Raw genomic sequence first — 23,007 nt, forward strand, 5'->3', positions numbered from 1 at the left:
TTAGAGGCTACAATCTGTCTCTTTTCTTTTAAGGACATAATCAAAAGCATATCAGCAATCACCAGCTCCATTTTCTATCACTGATTGAAGTTTTTCTCAAGTAAGGTCACTTCAAAACCCTGTATTCCTCCTTTGCATCCACTTCAGTGAATGAAGAGCCTGAGGCAGTGACTACCCGAGGAATTCTAAGCACAGCTTACATAGGCAAAGTTTGAGTGGCAAATTCAATTTGGAACCTAAGTGAGCTGAGGGACAGCCAGACTGTATGCCAAAATTATGCAAAGAAGTTTAATAAGGAGGGCTACAAACATATTGCTTCATTCTCCAGTAGATAAGAAGCTTAACAATCCAACTAATAAATATTTATTTATTTATTGTGGTGTTATGTGGTAATAAAGACTTCACGCTTTTCTAGCAACATTACAAACCCAAACGGTTTAATCAAAATTTAATTCTGGTTGCTGTTCACGTCGGGCAATTCTGTTCATTGTTCCTCCTGCTTTTTGTTCCCCTCAAAGCTTCAACAGACTATTCTGTCACAGAAGCAGAAAATTTGAGCACATCTGCCCCAGCCACAGGCAGCCCTGAGCCATCGACTCCAGCACCACTGCCCACAGTGAGGGAAGGTGAGAAAGAGCCAGGCACAGCTGATGGTGCTGCAGTGTGTGTGTGCCCACCTTTTCTGGCATCTATTTTGTAGTACACTTTGCAACCTTTTAATGAATGAGCTCCTTTAATGAATTCATGAAATAATTTTTAGGTATCAAAAAAAATTCAAACCAGACTTTCACCAGAGAGTGAAGAAATATCAGTCACTCTTTTTCTGCCTTTTTCCTGGCAGTCATTTCACTTTCAAAAGGATAGAAACAAAAATTTTCCTTCTCAGAAGATTCTTCTACAGAGCTTTGATCAGATTTTGCTGCTTGCCTTCCTTGTTCAGACAATTTCATTTTACTTATAGACACTGTGTGTAACTGGGATGCTGTTCAATGGTTAAAGTGAAAAAATGCTCCTTTCCAGTTCTACTAACTTTATTACTTAAATTTGTACATAATGGAGGTAAACTATGTTAAAGTCTCAGGAAAATTCAGTGCTCAGTGATTCCTTTGATTATATCCTACACTTAACAAAAAATTTTATTTGAGAAGAGATACAGATATTGATTATTTTCTTTTACTGATTCGCTGAAAGTGAAAAGTGGCTGTTCAGCTCTCTGTAGGCACCCCACAAGAAGATACTAAAGATGCTTGAGACTATTACTTAACCAGTCCTTTATTTGCTGAAAAAGTCCCCCTAAAAACTTCAGATTGCTGATCATATTTCAGATTAATGAAATAATTTATTTAGAAACTTCCATGAGAGAGGTGCCTCCCTCCCATAAAGCCGTTTTTAATAACAGCTGAATAACAACAAATTCATTTCTGCCTGCAATTCAAGGCCTGGATCTGAATAGAAAATTTTAAATCTGCTTCTTTCTCACTATCCCCACCTGGATTTAGACAGCTAATGCATCCTTAAAATAGTCCTGAACTTTCTATTTTACACCTTTCACCGTCTCTGATGAATACTCATCACCTGGCTCAACAGGTTAATTAGCATTTCTCTCAATTATCTCGTATTTGGCAGTCTTGTTTAGATCTTGGGGAAGGAGCCAAGCACATTCCTGCTGACAGCTCTTCCCAGCCAGCTCCTGGCATGGTGCTGGGGTGGAAGGAGCTTTGATCATGGCCAGCAAAAAGGAATTAAGGACAAAGAGTCCCAGGAAACACAGCCCTCATCTGGGATGGATGTGCCTTAGTTGGTCACAAACAGCTGCCAGGTGACAGCAAAAGATCCCAAAATGAAAACCCCGTGACTCTCAGGGGGTGGGACAGGTGTGAGCACATGGTGCAGTTTGAGATGGCCACAAACCAGGACAGACCCGAATTATGTTGTTGGCAGCATCTCTGATTTCTCTCTCTGAAAGAAAAATACACCCCAGGCCCACAGAACGAATTTGGGACTTCAGATCTCTGAAAGGCTTTGCCTGTGAAAAGGAGATAAATGTGAGGAGTGTTCTGTAAGCAGCCAGCTCTCAGAAATGAGCCTGGGCTGAGGAAACAGCTCTGCCACTGTTGTGGGGAAATGGTGCTGTGCCAGCCCTCTGCAGTGCAGTGAGGATGGCGAGAGAGGCTGGACCAGGCAGGATTTAAAGGATGGGGAAAACAAACCCAAGCCATATCCCTTAAATTAGCAAGGTAGCCCAGAAAAATTAGGCTCTATCACGGTTATATCTCAGCCCTGATTTCCTATGAACAGGAAATGCTGTAGGTCTCAGAGGAAAAGTATATAGTCAAAATGCAGAACAATATTTAATTTCACCTTTTCGTTTTGTATTTAGTAATATAGCATTACTCTGGTTTAAATGCTATGGGTGTTGGTGGAAAAAATATATATTTAACATGCACACAATATTTAATTTCACCTTCTCTCTCTCACAGCAACACTCTCTCCTACTGCTGAACCTGCAGATGTAACCACTTGTAAGTCAAACAGCATTATTGTGGCATACATGCTATCAGTCTTGGGGGAAAAAATATACATTTAACACGCAGATAAATTTAATTTCACCTTTTCTTCCTCACAGCAACACTCTCTTCTACTGCTGAACCTTCAGATGTAACCATTGGTAAGTAATACAGTGTTACTGTGGTTTACATGCTACAAGTCTCAGAGCAAAAGTATATACTTAACATTTAATTTAATCTTTTCTTTTTCACAGCAACAGTCACTCCTAGCCCTGCAGCAGCAGACATTACACCTGGTAAGTAATAAAGAGTAACCATGGCCTACATGCTATGGGTGTCAGGGAGGAAAATATACATTTAACATGCAGACAATATTTAAATTAATATTTTCTTTCTCACAGCAGCAGCATCCACTGCTGCACCAGCAGACACTACCACTGGTAAGTAATACAGTGTTGTTCTGGCTTACATGTTTAATTGTCTACCATGCTCTGAGCATGTATTGACTGCCTCTCTGTCTCCGTAATAATAAAATCTCAGGGATTAGAATTGGAGATAATCCCAACTGGCCTTCCTGTGGCTTCCAGACACAATAAAGGAGCAGGAGGGAAAGGACAAACACTGGCCCTGATGAAAGCACTCGGGAAGGGGCAGACACACGACAGCAATATAAACTCAGATTTGTATTTGATCCTCCCATTCCCAGAAAATCAGCATTCCTGCACTCCCCAGAGCTGCATCCCAATCACTGCACAGCCTGGGATGTGTTTGGACAGGTCCAGTGCCCCCCAGCACACAGCACTGTGCAGGCACTGGGCGATAGAAACTTCATCCCAGCAGCCCCAAACTGGTGTTCAGCAAACACCCCCAGGTCCCCAGAGCTGCCCCATGGCCAGAGCCCTGCAGAGGCAGCACAGGGATGTGTTTTCCTCCCATTGAGGCTGCTCCCACTCTGGAACTTCACCCTGGGCAGCAGCACCATGAGACCTGCAAGTTCTCTGAGGTTTGGGTATCTGGGACAACATTTTTTGACCTGTTTAAAACAGTTTTGCTTTCTCTTGTGTCTCTGATCAGCCCCTGCAGAAGACACAACACCTGGAGGAGCAGGTATGGAAAACTTTAGTATAATGGTCAGAATTTCGGGATAAAGCATCAACTTGAGTAAAATCCTGCTCCACTGTCCCTTGGCAGCCCTGGCTTTGCTCACACAATAATGGAACAGATCCTGAAGTGTAGTTTTGTTTTTTCTTTGACAGTCACAACTGAACCCACAAGAGCTGAAAGCCCAGGTATTTATTTCTGGTAATTTCTTCAGCTGTGGAGAACACTGTACTATATTTCATGTGAGTCATCCATGCATTTGAAACATGGACATTGTTTAACTTCATATTTTCTCTTCTCACAGTGACAAGCTCACCTGCTCCATCAGTCCCTCCAACTCCTGAAACAACAGCCATTGCCACTAGTAAGTGATGCAGATTTACCCTGGTTTATACCCTTAATTCTCTACCAAAGCTGGGATCTGATGATGTGCTGCTAAGGCTCCCTGTCTCCACTGCATGCATCACCTCATGAAATTAATATTGAACTTTGGGGATAATTTTTTGGCTTCCATACAAATCGAGGTATCTGAATTTTTGGTATTGATATGGGAGGAATACCTGCTCTGCTGAAAGTTCTTAGGAATTGGAATTCACTGGAGCAGATACACTACACCAGTATAAACTGGATTTCCTCTAGACCACCTCACTCCTATAAAGTCATCCCCCCTGCACTTTCAAAGTCTCATCCTCATGGAAGTTGAGTCACTGGGGATCCTTTTGACATATTCAGTGGTATTTGCTTTGAACCTTAGCTTTCCACAGCGGGCTTTATCTTTTGAAAAAATGGAATAGCAAATTCTGCTCACAATTGATAACGTTCTGCCTCAGTTTCTCGTAGAGCAGACTTAGGGATTCCCTTAGAGTCTGGCCATATCAGCTACACTTTGATAAAAGGCATTTGGCTGCTTTGGTAAAGCATGCAAGAAAGTGAACTTTAGGTGAAAAGCAGACATTTGAGCATGGGATTATGTCCCCATACAGAGGGATAAACAGAATTAAATCTTGTTCCCATTAATGCCAGTAATATGTCATTTGTAGTACTCAAGCCCCCACACTTTCCTTAGTATGAAAACTTTGTCCATGACAATTCTATTCCTCATAACTGTTGCTAATAATATTTCCTGGTCCTAATGTGTTCTGCTCATTATAATGTTTATTATCTGATGGCATAAAAGCACATATTTTAGTCAATCAGCTCACTTTTTTTTTCTTTTTTAATTTTTTTATTTTTTTTTATTTAAAGCCCAGCCAGAGACAAATGCAGCAACTACAGGCTCAGGTAAGGTATTTGATTCTTTCCTCTTTTCAATGACTTTTCTTCCTAAGGGCAGGATACTCTGGATAAGAGATGTGAGCTGGGAAGGGCTGGCAGTTCACTGGCAGAGGGGATCTGCCAGGGGAAGTGGGAGAGGCTGGATGCAGGCAGAGAGATTGGGAATGTCATGGCTCAGCCAGGGATCACACACTGCTAACACAGGGCTGGCAGCAGAACCATCCTCAGTGGTGAGTGCCAAGGGGATGAGCTGGCCTAGATCTGCATCATTTATGGTCAAAAGACATTTGAAATGTCCTCCCATAGCCTGCCAGCTGCTGCCCACCCAGTGCCCTGTCTCACGGGCAGAGACATCTCATGATCCTGGCAAATTCACCCTCTTCCAGGAGAGAACAACACCAAGGAGTAACCCTGGGGTTAGTTGCTAGTTGTAGGAGGAAGAAATGAGCTTTTAATGGACTATCATCAGAGAGAGAAATTAATTTCCTCTCCACTCAGCTGCTATTCCAGGCCTGCATTTAAATTTACAAAGCAGGCCAGTATTTAATATGGCTGCATTTTGCTCTGTGTTTATCTCGAGTTTATCAACATTCAATTCCTTCCTCTGCAGCAATCTTTATTCCACTGCCCAACTACGTGAAGCAGCTGTTGCTGATATACCTAAATAGCGTGTGCCAGCCAAGGAGACCTGGGATGCCAAAAATAACAGTGGAAGGGTAAATATTTATTCATGCATGTGAGATGCCCCAGCCAAGCTGGGATACGCCAAACATGATTTCACACCATTTTCTTACACCCCTCAAATGCTCAGGTACAACTTGATTTGACTATTCAGTCATACCCATACTACCAATACTAATCACTCTAAAATTTTGCAAAATACCACTATTTCTGCAGCGTTCTCAGTGCATGTCTGTTGATCCAGATGTTCCTGGAGCCATTCTTGCTGGAGTCACTGGTTTATGGCACCAGATGATGCTGGCAGGGTTTCTAGGACATGTCAGAGGGGCTGGGATGCTGATGTTGTCTTGGCTGTCCAGAGGAATCCTTCATGGACAGCTCTAAGCTTTCAAAATGCAAAATCCTTCCTTCCAGGGCTGGACTATCCTTTAGCTTGTTTTAATTAAGCATGAACCATAGCAGAGTGTGCAGGAAAATTCCACTACCTCATCACTCTACAGTTTAAAATATGATTTAGTACATATTACCAAAATTCCACTAGGTACTTTACATGTGTGATATTTGTATGTGTTGTGATGCCCATTACACCAACAGACAACCAAATTCCATGTAGTGGCATCTGTGTTCAGGAGTTCAGTGCTGTGAGCTGAGATTAACATCACAGCTGGACATTTTTGGAAGAAAGTTTCTTACAACTGAGGAAATAAACGGGCTTAGTGAGCACGTCACCATCATTACATGACAATTCATGGTGGGGTTGGGTTTTTTTCCCTTTTTCAGGTGTGTAAAGGACCCAACGTGTGGGAATCACCTTTCATCAGGCCAGAGGCTTGTGCAGTTCCGTTACAGAGCTCCCGTACAGCCCGGAGTTTGCCTACGGTGCAAAGTGTCAGGGTGCAATGCTCCTCCTCCTCCTCCTCCCCGACCCTTCCCAGGGAACAGGCTCCCTTTTCCTCCCCGACCCTTTCCAGGGAACAGGCTCCCTTTTCCTCTTCGACCCTTTCCAGGGAACAGGCTCCCTTTTCCTCTTCGACCCTTCCCAGGGAACAGGCTCCCTTTTCCTCCCCGACCTTTCCCAGGGAATAGGCTCCCTTTTCCTCCCCGACCTTTCCCAGGGAACAGAGGCCCTCTCTTCCCAGGCTCTAGAAGAGCCAAGAGAAGCACAAACGATGGCATTGTTGTTGTCGTTGTCCCCCAGCAATGAACCTTCTGACCATGGCATTATGTTGACCACCTCTAGACCTGTTCATTGTGTCCCAAGATCTGCTGCTGATTTCTAAAAATATACTGTAGCGGGTGTAAATCTAAAGGTATTTAATCTCAACTGAGCTTGGGTTCTTTAATTTCAGATCTTTTGGGTCTATACAGTGGATCTGTAAAAGCCTAAACTTCAGTAAATACTCTCAGTGACAAAAAATAATTGGATCACCTGCCTGTTTTTTCTCATCGAGACTTTGTTTCCCTCTCAATGTTCCTTCAGTTCTTGTTGTGCTCAGTTCATACAAAACTCTCCCCACCACACTCATAACCCTGTGCTCTGCTTCTCACAGGTAGTGATTTAAAGGGCATTTGGTTCTGATGGACACAGCACTGACTGGCAGCTCACACATTCACTGCAGATTCACACCCAGTCACAAAAGGGATGTTAACATCTGAAAATTCCTTCCAAGTACGTGTGGGTTGTTTAAGAAATAGAACGCTACACAGTAAATGCAAATTTAGCATTTCCAGAAGCCAAAGGGAATTCAAATGCTCTGCAACATCTTTGAACATGTATGCAATGCCTTCACATTCAAAGGCAGTGCAAGTACATTTCAGGATGAAGAGACTGTTGCATTCAAAATCCTTAAAGGGAGTTAAAAATCAGAGAGAGAGATGTTTTAAAGAAAGCATAGGTCTGATATTAGAAATACAGTATCATTATATGCATTATATATCAGTTTGCTTATAAAAGACAATGGTTTTGTCAAAAAAACCCAAAAAACAATACTATGAAAGAAAGGCACCTGGCTGTGTTTCAAGAAGGTCTTGACTTTTCTAGAAAAGTTGGAGGAAGCCCTGTTTGCACAGCTGTGGGGTTTGTGCTGCCTGTATTGGAACAAAGCACAGGCAGCTCCTGAGGGAGCCCTGGCTGCTCCCACACCCCACAGGTCAAACCATGAGCCAAGGCCAGGTAACAGCACACCTGGAGCACTGGCACAACCTCAGGAGCTTTAAAGACTGAGCACTCACTGCTGCACTGAGAAATACCCTGGAGTTCAGAGCTTTGGTCCTTATGAGACAAAACAGGGTGAATATATTGGAACAGGTATTTTGTTTAAGTTGTGCTAAAAGGAATTCAGGCTTTCAGTGCTGTGCTTGTTTCCTTGCCTCAGGAAGGAAAGGCTGATTCCTTTTTTCTTCTGTAGCTCACAGTGTGGGGCTAAGAAATTCTGTCTGCAAAGTGGTTGCAGTGCAAACTTCTTCTTTTAATCTGTGACAAAGATGAACCTGCCCTTGCTCATCCCTGGGTGTTTCAGCAATATATTAATGAAAATTCTTTTACAATAGTTGCACTTAACAACCTGAGGACTCCTCAGCAAGGACAGGGAATGATTTGCCCAGTGTAACCTAAAGAGACAGATGTCTAAATGAAGGTGGGAGAAACCAAGCTCCTGCTGAGCAGTGCTAGGAGAAAACTGCAAATGTGTCTCCCAAGGGAGTCTGTCAACCCCTTCCACAACATTCCTGCTCATGTCAACACCCCTAAACACACTCTCAATGAAATCTACTGAAAAATGTGCTTTGAACCATGAGAGCTGACAAAAGCACTTTAAACTTACTCCACACAGTGCCTGTTTAAGAAATGGGCCCACCTGTTACTTTCTCATTTATATCTGTTAAAAAGGAACAGTGACTGACAGATTAAGCCCTCCCTCCAGGATACCTTGTACCACAGGATTGTGAAATAGCACAAGGTATAAAAGTCAGAAAAGCCAAAGCCTGCCTTCTCCAGCTGCCCTCAAAATGCAGCTGCTCAAGCAGTTCCTCCTTCTGCCACTCTTTTCTGCTCTGGCTCTCAGTGAAGGCAACTCAATAGAATTCGCAGGTATGGAAATCTGTTTATCTGTGATACTGATTCCTGTACAATAGGTCTTATATAGGCAACTGAAGGGCAAAATGTTAAACACCTCTAAAATCTTACTTTAATGTGCCAATGGCATGATAGTGACACCTAAATGTGACTGCAAGCATTTAAAATGAAAAAAAATAAAAAATAATTCTATACATTCCACCCTATGGCAGCTATTTTAGTTTAAGTACTTGATTTTGAAGCAGTTTTACTCTGGAATATAAATTTGCTTTTACAAATTAATACTAGATTGGAATAACAGCAATCAGGAGACTAATTGGGAAATGTTTACTTTTTGAAAGAGGTTTGCTCATTTTTCCTTTGTTCAATCAGAAGCAATAAAGAGCTGTTTGTTGCTCAGTCTGGGTTCACCATTCTGTGCTCAGATCAGCCATGTAGCTGATTAAAGGAGGGTAGGTATGGTAGGATAATGAAATATCCTGAGCTGCTCCAGTGGTGTCTGACCACAGAACCTCCCCCAGAGTGCAGGAGGGTAGGACTGACCTGTAATGCTCTTACAGTGAGGAGGTTTCATTTGTGATGGTAAAAATCTCTCCTAAACCTTTCAATTCCCTCTGGAGTCCATCAGAAAGCCTGAACTTATTTTCTGGGTCTGCATGCACTCTATAGAAAATTGTTCTGACTGCTTTAGACCACTATTTTTACATTAACATTAAAGTAGAAATGAGATCTTATGCTCAGAGTGGATTATAAACTTTCTCTAAAGTTTCCTATCCAATGGCCATGACTTCAACTACTTCACAACTTATTAAGTTGCATCAGTGATGTCAGACATAGTTAAGTTGTGGGTTATTTTCATAAGAGAACTCACAAGTCCCAAGGCTTGAATTACTTGTGCTGACAAATCTTGCTGAAGAGGGTTGCTGACATGTTCTTCATCACTTGGCATTTCCAGTTTTGCTATTGGCATGATCCTTTTCTCTGCTACTAGGAAAACCAGGATAAACCATGTTTTTAAATATTCTTTTACCATCTGATTAATCAGATTTCATAAACTGAAGGCATATAAATAAGGTTTTTACAATTAGTGCATTTTTCATATCTGTTTCATGGACTCTGCCAGTCATTGCATAATGGGGGATGAAACATTTACTGCAAGAGAAAACTTACCCTTGCAAGCTGTTTTTGTGGTTGCTGTTGTTCAACAGGGGTGCCTCGCTGTGGGACTTCACTTCATGAGCCCAACAAAGCATTAAGGATTGAACTAAAGGCAAATGCAAACTGCATCTGGCAAATCCATAGGAATGTAAATCAAACAATTAGGCTCATTTTCTCCCATTTCAAGTAAGTATTTCCTACTTTTGTATGCTTTTGTACTGTTTCATTTCACTAGAATATAGCACAGAAATGCATTGGCTCTCTCTATTGAATCTGTGTTGTGCACTCCAGTGAATCCCAGAATGGTTTGGGTCGGATGTGAGTTAAAACCCATTCCACTGTCCCAGGCTGCTCCAAGCCCCAGTGTCCAACCTGGCCTCGGACATTTCCAGGGATCCAGGGGCAGCCACAGCTGCTCTGGGCACCCTCACAGAAAAGAATTCCTTCCCCAAACCCCATCTATTCCTGCCTTCTGGCACTGTTAAGCCATCCCCCTTGTCCCCAGACCCTCTCCAGCTCTCCTGGAGCCCCTTTAGGCTCTGGCAGGGGCTCTGAGCTCTCCCTGGAGCCTTGTCCAGGTGAGCACCCCCAGCTCTGCCAGCCTGTCCCAGAGCAGAGGGGCTCCAGCCCTGGGACCATCTCCATGGCTGCTCTGGACTCACTCCAGCACACCCTTCCTGTGTTGGGGTGCCAGAGCTGGATGCAGCATTCCAGGTGGGGTCCCATGAGAGCAGAGGGGAAGAATCACCTCCCTCAATCTTCTTTTGAGGCAGCCCACACTCATTCATTTTCAGAGTTGCACATGCACACTTTTGGGTCATGCTGAGTTTCTCAACCACCACCATCCCCAAATCCATGTCCTCAGGGCTGCTCCCCAACCCATTCTCCACCCAGCTTGTATTTGTGGGACTGTCCCAACCCATGTGCACATTTATCAGGTGATTCTCACTACGTTTTTTCCAATAGATTTGCTCCTTCTTCAAGCTGTGAATCAGAAAGCATTAAAGTGTTTGATGGTCCCTCCACTGATTCGCCTCTTCTTGGACAAGTGTGTGATGACACAGATGCAGTCCCAGTGCTTGAATCATCCTCAAACAGTTTAACTTTTCTCATAACTACCAACGCTGAGGCTTTCACACGAAACTTCTTTGTCTACTACTACTTCTTTTCACCAGGGTCAAGTAAGTCATTAAATAACATTTGAACTACAGCAATGAAATATAATAAAAGAAACTTTAATTAGTCTCACTCAGGTCTTCAGGCTTCAGAGAATGGAATGGGGCAAAAATCAGTGAAAGGGGCACAAACAATGCATTTACAGAGATCTTAAAAAGTTAAATTTTACTTAGAAAAGTGATGGCAAAGGAGGTATTATGGGACTTTTACTTCCAGACTTCTATGAAATGTAGTCAGCTTGCAAATATATTACAGCATTTACCCAGGAGAATTTGACCATCTAGTCAGAACTCCTGTCAAGTACAGATCACAGAAATCAGTAAGGGTATTAATTCAAGAAGCTCCTTACTTTTTTTCTTTTAAAAGATAAGAATAGCTCAGAGAAAATCAATCTTAGCTTGTGACCAGTCCCTTTGCTTCTGCTGACCTGGTGGCATGGTATCAAGCTCTTTCAAAGTACAACTTTACAGAGTAGTTACCAAATCTCAGTTCATGCTGCTCCAGTCTAATTTTGCTGCTGAAAAGTTTTGTCCTATTTCTAGTCTACATCTGTCTGAAGTTCCACTGGTTTGATTTTTTTTTTGCCTTTGCCTATCAAGTAAAATCTCTCTCATACTTGCAGATTTTGCACTTCCATACAGACCAGGTATGGTTGGTGTAGCATCTTCATTATCATTTTGAGAGGGCACCAAATTTAACCAAAATATGGCTCTCACTAAGTTGCTCCCAGTAGCAAAGTGAACTCATCTACAGGCAGCTCAGGTGTCATCACACTGAGCCTCACAGCAATAGTGACCACTGGCTCCATTTTGTAATTCCACCTGACCTCAAATTCCCTATAGAATTTCCATCTTTAGTACCTTTAATAATTTCCAAAGGACTGGAGTCCTAAATAATCAATCCTGGTAGTTACATAACGATTTGTTGGGGTTTTTTTTGTTTGTTTGTTTGTTTTTTTTAAATATATGACTCATTATATGACTTATTCTGTTACCAATATATCTCCTTTCCAGAAAATGAAAATTGTGGGGGACAATTAACTGGTCCCAATGGGACATTCAGCAGCCCCAACTACCCAGCACCTTACCCTCAGTTCAGATACTGTGTCTGGCACATACAAGCACCAAAAAACTCGAAGATAAACTTACAGTTCCAGGATTTTTTGTGAGTAAATTCCCTAATGCTCTTTATTCATTCTGTTTAAAGGCATTACTTTGTCAAACACAGGAAGAAGCGCTTTTTAACTTTTAGAACATTTGTACACTTTTAAAATAAAAGGTTTTGTTATGATAAAATGATTGCAAAGTATTTCACATGCCTGGACATTACCCTAAAGCTGCTACAGGGCCAGTCAGGGAAATGCAGAAAACACCTCAGGTGACCAACCACGAGGTGTAGGTCCATTTCTTGAGACATTCAGACTGCAGAATGCCCTGCAAGAATTCAGTATGAAATGTAAAGGGTTCCACAGGAAATCATCACCCTGACCACTACCCTCTGAGATGATAAATTCTGCACAGGGTGGAACGTGCTCTGAGCATTCCTGGCCAGGGTCCATCTGCCAATGCTCTTCTGGGAGAATCCACCTCCCACTGGTGAAAAATTGCAAGAATCTTCATCTGTGATACACACAAGAGGTTCCAGAGGCCCACAGAAGCCAACTTTATACTTAAAAAAATATTTTCCAATTTTTTTAATAACATCTTTTTTTTTAAAATAAGGTTTTAATAATGTCTATTTGTGGTGTTCTGTTCTCCATTCTTTTACTTCAGTTGAACTCTCAGACACTTTACCTGCACTGGATCCTCTATCCAGTACAACCAAAGCTGTCTGCACACAGATTTCCCTGTAACGATTTTTTCTGTGTCTGCAGCCTGGAATTGGACAGAAATTGCCAACTTGACTTCACAGCAGTCTATGATGGCTCCACCACAAAATCTGGATTACTGGGGAAAGCTTGTGGCCTTGCCCGGCCCACATTTGAGTCTTCTTCAAACGCAATGACAGTTGTGCTGTCCACAGACGACACCAACTCCTACAGAGGATTTTCAGCTCAGTATTCCAGTGTTTCCCTGCCAGGTCCCACGGAGCCCAACGGTGAGTGCCCTTGCTACATGGAGAGAATGCTGATTCTTTTTATGACATGATTCTTCTCTTACAAACATCCAAAAGATCTGATGGTTGCTACTGAGGAGTTAAGCCTTTTAACTGGTAGCCTTTCAACCCTCTTTATACACAAAAATCCCACATTATCTCACCTATAGAGCAGAAGTTACTTCCTGACCCATCTCCAAAAGAAAAACAGTTCTTTCACTATTGGGTCTTTTTTTCTGGCTGGCACCATTTAAAATCTGAGGTTTTCCCTTTTTTGTACAAAGCAGGCATTGTTATCATGCTAAGATGCAAAGATAAACTCTTATTGTCTGGTTTGTTTAAATGGCTTTGTTGCCTAAGGTACTCAGGAATTTCCCTGGTCTGCACTGGTCAGAGTTTATGTGGGTTGCAATTTCCTTTCCCCCTAAGCTGGACCTTATTGTCCTTTTGTTCCTATATCCTTGCATGCCCATCTTCCCATTAACTGAGCTAGAAAGGAGTTTCTAAAGCCTCAATATCTGAGATAAATCAATTTCCTTACCCACCATTCTGCAACAGCACTTTGATTCCCTTTCCCTTTTAAAAAGGCAGAGGACCATTCTGTGTTACTGGATTTTAAATTAAACTTTCAGCATGGATTTTATGGGGTTTTGCTCTACTTCTGAAGTTAAGCACAAAATTTTGGTGCAACTTCTGCATGACCTCAAGTGGTCATGAGCGTTTTCACTGGCAAATCCAGAATCATGTGACAGGTTCAAGGATTTAGACAAAGTGAGAAATGACCACTGCAGTTTGTCCTAATGTGTTTTTGGTTTTGTTTTGCTCTTTTTCAATGGCAGCAACCCTTACCTGCTTTTCAGACAGCATGAGAATTGTTCTGAGCAAGTCTTACCTGGCCTCCCTTGGCTTTAGGGAAGCTGACCTGCAGCTGAATGATCCATCCTGCAGACCAGTTGTAACAGATTCAGTGATCTTCTCCTTCCCATTGGCCAGCTGTGGAACAATTAAAAAGGTAAAGGGGATAAAAATATGAATAAGCTAACAAGAGCATAGGAAAGATAAGTGCTGATAAAAGCAGTGTATGAATAGCATGTAAGTAAACTGATTTTATTTTCACTTAGCTCATCCCATTCCATGTTTCCTTAAAGTACAAAGAACATTTTTTCCTCTTTAAGAATCTGATGATCAGGGAACCTTTCAAAAGAAATATGGGAGAATCCACACAAATTTAGCCCCAAAAGATTCCCAGGGTCTAGTTCATAGCACTGTTTTGATAAGGGTGGTTAGAGAATAGCTTTGGTACTTCCCACACTCCATGCTCTAATCTTCAACCTTTTTGCTTCCTGGATTGGTTCAGTGTTTGGAAAAAACCAGGCAGAGGGCTGATAAGATTTTTTGGTTGCAGCCTGTTTCGCATTTCCAAGGTATCTTGAGCCTCTGATAAACACAGGTTTGTAATTTTAGTTACAATTCCTTTCAACTGCTCTGCTGTGCAATCCCAGCTGAGCCTTTCCCACGGTTCCTTTCCCAGGATGAAGGCCACAGCATCACTTATACCAACACCATCTCCCTGGCTCCAGCTGGCAACGCCATCATCACCCGCCAGAGGAACACTGAGATCATTGCACAATGCAGAATGAAGAACAATGAAACCCTGGAAGTCATTTACACCACAACAAACAATGCCATCCAGAACCTGACTGCTGGGGGGAGGTACAATGTCAGCATGGCCTTCTACGAGTCAGATTTGTTCTCCAAGCCCATACAATACTCCCCATACTACGTAGACTTGAACCAAACTCTCTTTACTGAAGTGACTCTTCATTCCACTGACCCAAATCTCCAGGTGTTCATTGATACCTGCACAGCATCTCCACAGCCTGATTTTGGATCACTGACATATGACTTGATCAGGAGTGGGTAAGGCTGATTTTATTACAGTCTCCTAAGGTGTGAGGAAATGGAATCCAAATGTCAACTGCACTTCCATTTTGTCTCTTCCACGTACCTTCTTTAGTAGGCTGTGATTGGAAGTGAGTTGCAGAAAAATTTAAAGATCTTCCACTAACAGAGCTAGGAAAAATATGCACCAAATTATACTGGGCAAAGAAAAAAAAGCAATCATTGAATGCCCACTTGTAAAAATATTTAACAGTGGTTAAATACTGTAGTTACAGTTCACAGGACTTAGCAAGAGTGATTATTCTAGGTGGACTGTTTTAACACATTTGTACATTCTTTTGCAGCTGCAATAAAGATGACACTGTGGTAACCTACCCAGCATTTGGAAACCATGGAAGATTCAAATTTAGGGCCTTCAGGTTCCTGCGGAGCTTCCCATCAGTTTATCTCCATTGTGACATTGTGATCTGTGACAGCAACACCACCAACTCTCGCTGTGCCAGGGGCTGCATCTCCAGGCAGAAAAGAGCCATCTCCCCATACACATGGAAAACCAACACTGTAGTGGGGCCCATCCGCCTGAAAAGAGATCTCAGGGCTGCTGAGCACTCGGGTAAGAAGGAAAAAAATAAAAATATTCGTATGTGTGCACCTCACTCAGGTTTATTGTTGGTGCTGCAGATAATAAAGACAGCTGACTTATTCCAGGCAAGGTTAATCCTCCCATTTCATGCACTGGCCAGAACAGGAATAAAAAGAAGTCTTGAGAGCAGAAACCAAAAGCACCATGCCTTTAAATTAGAGCTGCAGAGGTGTTTGTAAGACAACCAAGCTTAGGTGCCATTTGCAGTCTGATCTACAGTGGTCAGGTACTGAGAGCAAATAGAAACTACAAAATATGCAAAAAGCTATTTTTAAAAGCTTGTATTGCTACTCCCACTGTGCTCGTCGTTCTCACTTTAATGGAGCCCAAAGCTTCACCTGAGAAAAGCACATTGGGCCACTTGCTTTCAGCTATCAGATCTAGGAAATATTTAGAATTAATCTTGCTCTTAATAGTAATTAGAATGGTTTTTTAAATTAACCTTTCTGAACTCTAGCAACATTTCAGATATGTTCTCATTTATTTCAATAGTGAAAGACTTTGCATCCATATTAATGTGAAAAGGGTTCAAGTGCAAATAGATCACATCAGGTATAATTTAAAAAATGAGTTTTACCGAGGAGCAGATAGGAAACCACATGAACCACAAGTAGCTTTTTTTTTTGCCCAGCCTTGCTTCAGCAAATGTCTCAAATCTCTCTCATGGTCACAGCACTGCTTGACAAAAACTTGGCTGCAGCAATACCAAAGAATTGAACATCATGATGTTCTGCAGGATTGTTTTATTACCAATTTTTACAACTCTTCAGCACTACATATTCAGGATTTGCACTCTGTGTGGGTCATGTCAAATGAAAATAACTCAAAAAATGCTTATTTAATTCCCAGTTAAATCATATAGTATTCTAAACTTTAAACACTTTATTTTTCTCTCTACACAGAATCCCTCACTGAAGTGGAAGCTGAAAAAACACCAAACCTGCAACAATACAACTTCTACACTCTGGCATTTGTGGTTTTAATTTCAAACATTCTCATTGTGGTAGCTGTGACACTAAGACATCACAAACATCAGGTAGGATACAGCTATCAAAATGTCCAGAGCCCATTTTAACTACTGGAGATTTCTGTTTAGTGTCAACTGCTATTCATATTTGTCAACCAGAGGGAAAAGGGAAAAAATAAAAAAAAATTACATTAACAGCATTGGAACTCAACAACACTTAGAAATCCATTTCAGCTTCTTTTGCTATCAAATAAAAAATCCAAACCCAAAAACCTCTAAACTTAGTACACCATCTCAAGTCACTGAGTTGAAAAAGAGTGTGTCTACCTCAGGATACACTTTATACCTTTACAGGCATGAAGTACAAGATAATTAAGGTCCTTTTGTCTTAAAAAAAACCACAAACGTATCTTTTTGAATTACTTTGAAACTGCACCAGGCAGGAGTTAAGATCAGGGACAACTGCAAGATGTCTTTTCAAAGTACATTATCCTCTCTTCCAAATCTACTTCTGTGGGTTTATACAATCAGGATCTGACAGTCTTCAAAAAACATCAGTTTTCCTGGAGAAGAAAATATCAGGCAGAGAAAATAAAGATACTGGCTTGTACATGCTTAGCTGCTTTTGAGTCAACACTTGCTTCCCCATCAACAGCTTTTGCCAAAAATGTTTGTGCACATACTGAGGGGTTTAGCATAAAGTCCCCACACCTCCAATTTAAATGGTGCACCCCAGAATCCAAGAGCAACAAACAGAATGAAGTTTGAAACTCAACCTTCCACAGAAGAGGGATTTGGAGTCACACTCTTACCTCCCCAAATGACAGCAAAACCAATCCCAACGGGTTAAAGGAAGTGTGATGCAGTAAGGAAAACTCCTCTGGTCTTCTGGAGTTACCCCAGCACATCCTGTCTGGGAACAACATCCACTTGAGAGGAACCATGGATGAAGTACTTGCACTTCTTAGGATAATGAAACCTGGATAAAGTCTGCTGAGCACACATTCATTTCACTTGTTCCTGCACACTCAGGTAGTTTAGAAGGGAAAAAAGTATCACAGTCTTGTAGGTATGTCCTAAGGAGCCTGGATTCCTAATTTAGGTGCCTGTACAGCCAACAAGGCTTCCAAAGAACACAGGCTGGGTTCACACTTCCCTAGCTCTCTAAAGACAGCTCCACAAACTGCCCAAATTAGGCAATGACAATCCAACCTTCCTTTCAGAGGTGGAACAATAAATGTCTTCAACAGGACTGCCAAAAAAACAAAACCACAAACAAACTACATTCTGTTCTACTGAGAACACATTTCACATCAAAAATTAATACAACCAAAAAAATTGAACTGATTACATGTAGTTAAAAAGATAAGCAGTAACTCAGTTTATTTAGAGTACTCCATTGTTCAAACTGGAACTGGGGGACTGGTCATACAGATTCTAGCAATGCTCTTTAAATAAATAAGCCACAAAGGGCATACAAAACTCTCTTTCAGGAAAAAACACATACTCTTAAGATCTTTCATAAAACTAACAAGTGTGTACAACGGTGGATATAGAATTACAGTAACAAAATGCAAGTTAACACTGAGGTTCATTATAGTTTTAACTGCATAAATACTAAGCTTTGTAAAGTGTAATTACTCAATGTATTCACATTGAAACCCTACCTCTGAATCTCTATCTCTCTCCATTAGAAAACCCCTCGTTAGAATCATAGTGTGCTTGGGAAATTTTGTTTGGTTTTGAGTTCTGAACCAAGTCCATCAAGAGAAACATTTTATTGTCTATGTGTGTCTGAAGAGCCTGGATTTGGCAGTCAATATAGTCCATCAGTTTCTTCTCCATCAGATCCAGATTTTTTGAAATTATCTTTTCCAAATAGGAGCAAATAGGCTGTTGTTCCACTCTGTAAGAAGAGCAAATATAAGAATAAGTATAACCTACTTCTTAATGACAAGGGGCAAAATAGAAATCTGGGCACCTGAACATCTTTTAAATGTAAAATTTCATTTATTAGGCAATGAACTTTGTCAGGCATTAGGTTTTTAGCACAAGTAAAATACCCTACCTGCCACACTTTAAACCTCAATGTTTTTTTATAAACACGCTATTGCATATAGTCATCTTATTTCAACCTTGTTTTTCCAAAGGCTCAATTAATTATGCATTAGAGACCTTAAGTACATTAAAAAAAAATCCATACAAGTCAACAATATACACAGTTTGTATTCTGTCAGCATGGCAGACTGTCCTTGTCAGCAAAAGTGCTTCAAGAGTTATCCAAACTATGCAACTCTCTGGGTTTGCATCTGCATTCTTTAAAAATACTGGAGCTGAGATATTCAGTCTCCATTAAATCTTGATTCCTACACAATATTTCCACATTTCACGATTTCCACTATTGTTCTTGAGGTACTAAACTGGGTAACTGTGACACCTGCACTGTAAATGCCAACAAGTGAGGAGGAACAGGAAGATCAGTGGGATGATACACACCAAGTACAGCAGGAAGACTGAGGCACACTGTGTGAACAAAGGAAGATGTAAGAATTTAGGGGTAAAAGTATTTAAAATGAAAATATAGTAGATGAGAAAGACAAGTTATGTGTGTATGAAGAAACATCCTTTGAAAATTAGATTAAATGGAGGTAGAAGACAAAATAGTTTAGTAACAACAAATGATGTGATTTCTTCTGAAAAACACCTACATTCAAGCAGCTCATCTGAAAAACTGTAACACTCATCATCACACAGCTTTCAAAACCATGAATTCTAAGATTAACTACTGCTGCTAATGAGAAGAAAGTTCTTACATTATGCATTTTGCTTAAAATTGTCAAGAAATAGCCAATACCTCTTGGAGAGATTGACCAAACTTAACTCACCCAGCACTCTGAACACCTTCCTCTTTAGCCACTGCACTCTTCCTGAGGTGCCTCTCTCCATCCTTGAGCCGAAGGTGATTCACCTGAGTGCACAAGTTTTGAAGAAAAGGAAGAAGCACCTGTGGGTTGGCCACGTTTGGAGTGTCACCTCCTTGTTGCTTCACTTGCAAAGATCCCATGACTTTCAAATCATTCCTGAGGTCAACTGCATTTTGCTGGGTAGGAAGTCTTTCAGAATCCAAAGTATTCCCTCTTTCAGGTACCTCTGAGTTCAGATCACGAGTTATTTTTAAATCTTTATGCACTGCTTCACTTGTTAAATGATTTTTAACAGGCAAAGCTTCACTGGCTGATGGACTCAGTGATGACTGAAGGGCTGCACTGTGCAATCCATCCATTGCACGGTCACCTCCAAAGTCTGAATATTTCCCCAAGATCCAACTGAGTTTGTCTCCAAGAGAGAAACTGTTCTGATGGGGAGAAAAGAGTATTTGAGTATTCAAATATACTGGAAATTATATAACAACAATAGATACTTTATAACCCAGTATTCTACTAGTAAAGATTTTAAAAGTAGTTTGGAATTACATTCCTTGTAAATATGAAGAATTAATTATCTTGTCAGTGTCTAAGTAAGAAAAGAGCTCTACTGACTTCATTTCTACCATGCTGTGACCTCAAAACTAAGTTATTAACATCAGATGGAGTCAGAATTCTGTTGATACAGCCCACTTTGCAGGATTAGGATCTATAGTAAATGTTCTATGAGAGCATATTCCTTTTAATTGAAGGTGACATGGTTATAACGACCATTAGAGACAAACCAGCCCAGCTATCTACACCCCAAACTTTCCAGGGAAAATGCCCACCATCCTTGACCAGCAGCTACAATGGAAAGAGGCAGAAGGAGAGCAGGGTGCCAGTGAAGCTTAAAATTATAACCATGCACATATAATAACAATCCTGGAGCACACAATCTTTACTCATTGCAGTCAATTGAGTGGCAGCAGATAAATCAGGATGAAAAAGGCAGAAAGTGCAGATTAAAAAACCCCCAAACCTTTTCAGAACATTCCCAAGTGGTAAAGTGCCAGTTTGTGCTTGTGGAAAAGTGACTTACATTCTGCTGACACCGGACCATGTCCATGAGCTGCTGAGCACCTGGAGACAACTTAGATCCCATGGATTCCATTATAGTTTGCACTCTGTCTAGATCTATGCTTGAGCCTAGTGAAGGAAAATCAGTTGCTAGTTTTGCAGACACTGCTTTCACTTCTAGAATTATTTTACTGATGAGTACTCTGTGTTTCTCACCAAAGGAGAGCAGCTATTGCAAGAAGGAAAAAAAATAATTTGGTTAGGGAAAAAAAACATTTCATGTTTTCTTTGTGCATAGGGGACAATGCATTGGTTTTTAGAGTCTTGGGAAAAACTATGCTGAACTCTTCTAGGGAAATTAAGCCAATTTCTCTTTGCTATTATTCCCCATAAAATTCTGACTGGGGCACTCAGGTACCACTGTTCCAAAGATAAAGATTTTCTAAGCATTTAAGAGTAGTGGCCACACGATTTTCACAGGCTTATTTAACCCCAGAGCTGACAGTTCTAATCACAGATCTGCAGTTTATCACTGGTTTATGTTTTTTTCTCCAAGACTAAATTATATGTATCATATGAAGTCTTCAAGAAAAGAAAACTGAGACACCAGTTTAAAAGCTGCACTCTGCCATCAAGACAAAGTACCAGCCAATAGATTTTTAAGTGATTATGTGAAGAGATGAAGTATAAACCAAATAATTTTACTAAGAGGAATGTAATTTAGTCGATCAAGTGATTAAAAAGACAAAAGATAAATAAAACAATGCTGCTCAACTCCCTACCTTAATTCTACAGGAGGCTGCAGGGCATTCAAACTTAAGGTACTTGTGGTACAAAGTAACCTCTTCAGTTTCACTAGAAAAAAAAAATAAGCAAGCTGTGACATCAATATACAAGGTACTTTTTTGGCAGACATAGACTATATTGGTAAATATTTAGATAAGAAACAAGACTGACTGGAACACATTTCTAATGCAAATTTATGGTTTCCAACAGCAGCTTTAGTTTCTAGTTTTTAGCAATTTTTTCTTTCTAATAGCAGCTTTAATGCTTACATGCAACTTGTAAGGAATCTTATCAAATATTTATGTAAAAAATTACTAGTATGTGTGCATGCACTGTGCACTAGCGAAGCTTCTGAGGTTCAGTACATTATTCACATATCCTCCCTGAGGCTCTGAGATGACTGGTTTCTATTTAGCTAATTAAGCAGCAGATGTGCCATGTAATGACTTAAAAACAAAACTGAAACATTGCTTTACTTCCCCTGGCAAAGCACGGAAGGAAGTACTGAAGGGGAAAACAAAACCTTCTTTCTTTTTTAAATCTTCTGTCTTGTTCTTTGAAGTGTGAGATGACTACTTATCAAAGAGACAAGAGGTCTTTCATAGAACCCAAGAACGGGTTGGAAGGAACCTTGAAAGTCTTCCAGTTCCACTCCCTGCCATGGGCAGGGACACCTTCCACTATCCCAGGGTGCTCCAATTCCCATCCAACCTTGGGCACTGCCAGGGATCCAGGGGCAGCCACAGCTTCTCTGGGCACCCTGCGCCAGGGCCTCCCCAACCTCAGAGGGAGGAATTTCTTCCTAACATCCCACCTCACCCTGCCCTCTGCCAGTGTGAAGCCATTCCCTGTGTCCTATCTCTCCAAGCCCTTGTCCAAAATCCTTCTCCAGCTCCTTCACAGCCCTTTCAGGCAGTGGAAATGGCTCTACAGCCTCCTCAAGCGCCTTCTCTTCTCCAGGCTGAACAACCTCAATTGTCTCAGCCTTGCTGAAGACACCAGGTCTCTGAGAGCAGGAGCACCCACAGAGACACGCACGGAGCTCCGGGCTCTGGAGCGTGTGCGGGACCCAGCCCCAGCCGTGCCCACCACTCACCCCGGGGCCGGGCGGGTTCCGCGGCTCTGCCCCCGGCCGGTGCCGCAGTACTCCTCACCCACGTACACCTCCATGTTCCGGGCCTGGCTCACGATCCCCACCGACACCATCTCGGCGCCGGGCCGGCACTGCAGCCGCAGCTCGCAGGGCTCCTCTCCGTCCACCCGCCGCTCCGCCAGCACGGCCTCGCTGCTGCGGGGGGAAAGCGACAATGTGTTGTCCCGCCAGCCCCGCTCCAGCCCAGCCCAGCCCAGCCCAGCCCGGCCCAGCCCGGCCCGGCCCGGCGTCCTCTCTCGCCGCCCGCCGCCCTCACCCGGGCTCGCCGTCCCCCGCACCCCGCCGCAGGCACAGCGCCCGGGCCAGGCCGCCCGGCGGCGCGCAGGGCCAAGAGCACCGCGCCGACACACAGCGCGGCTCCCGGCCTCCCTCTTCCTCCTCCTCCTCCTCCTCCGCCACCGCCGCCGCGCAGCCGCTGGACATGGCGGAGCCGCGGGCAGCGCCCGGCGGGGACACCGGGCCGGGGCAGCGGCACCGACCGAGCCTCGGCGGCCAACGCGGCCCGGAC

At 42.2% G+C, this 23,007-nt stretch overlaps 2 protein-coding genes and 1 long non-coding RNA gene across 3 annotated transcripts in view; 2 read left to right on the plus strand and 1 right to left on the minus strand.

Moving 5' to 3' along the window:
* The window catches only part of LOC106855150 (scavenger receptor cysteine-rich domain-containing protein DMBT1-like), a 67,712-nt gene extending 50,285 nt beyond the window's left edge, over window positions 1–17,427 (plus strand). Inside the window, 12 exon segments of the mRNA XM_088168529.1 lie at window positions 519–626; window positions 3,913–3,972; window positions 4,854–4,889; window positions 5,494–5,599; window positions 10,762–10,976; window positions 11,973–12,135; window positions 12,845–13,068; window positions 13,857–14,077; window positions 14,597–14,985; window positions 15,312–15,580; window positions 16,513–16,646; window positions 17,314–17,427. Coding sequence (XP_088024655.1) covers window positions 519–626; window positions 3,913–3,972; window positions 4,854–4,889; window positions 5,494–5,599; window positions 10,762–10,976; window positions 11,973–12,135; window positions 12,845–13,068; window positions 13,857–14,077; window positions 14,597–14,985; window positions 15,312–15,580; window positions 16,513–16,646; window positions 17,314–17,427 — 2,039 coding nt within the window.
* LOC148223060 (uncharacterized) lies at window positions 2,044–2,803 on the plus strand. Its single transcript, XR_015805209.1, has 4 exons — window positions 2,044–2,237; window positions 2,481–2,522; window positions 2,627–2,668; window positions 2,762–2,803. It is a non-coding gene; the product is annotated as an uncharacterized LOC148223060 (long non-coding RNA).
* C8H10orf88 (chromosome 8 C10orf88 homolog) lies at window positions 16,337–23,007 on the minus strand. The gene is made up of 6 exons (XM_088169419.1): window positions 22,756–23,007; window positions 22,443–22,634; window positions 21,343–21,415; window positions 20,583–20,789; window positions 19,463–19,932; window positions 16,337–18,483 (listed from the first exon to the last, which is right to left on the minus strand). The coding sequence occupies exons 1-6, from the start codon at window positions 22,920–22,922 to the stop codon at window positions 18,255–18,257; spliced, it is 1,338 nt and encodes a 445-aa protein (XP_088025545.1). The 5' UTR covers window positions 22,923–23,007; the 3' UTR covers window positions 16,337–18,254.

This window comes from Sturnus vulgaris, chromosome 8 (genome assembly GCF_052056855.1).
Source record: "Sturnus vulgaris isolate bStuVul1 chromosome 8, bStuVul1.hap1, whole genome shotgun sequence".
In the NCBI taxonomy this organism is placed as follows: Eukaryota; Metazoa; Chordata; class Aves; order Passeriformes; family Sturnidae; genus Sturnus; species Sturnus vulgaris.

What these genes read in the sequence shown, in the direction of transcription:
- C8H10orf88 (XM_088169419.1), bottom strand. Translation starts at nt 22,922, where the DNA reads ATGTCCAGCGGCTGCGCGGCGGCGGTGGCGGAGGAGGAGGAGGAGGAG. An exon ending in GCGGGGGACGGCGAGCCCGG is followed by an intron (nt 22,635 to 22,755) that starts GTGAGGGCGGCG and finishes TTCCCCCCGCAG; the next exon opens with CAGCGAGGCCGTGCTGGCGG. An exon ending in TGGTCCGGTGTCAGCAGAAT is followed by an intron (nt 19,933 to 20,582) that starts GTAAGTCACTTT and finishes TCTCCCCATCAG; the next exon opens with AACAGTTTCTCTCTTGGAGA.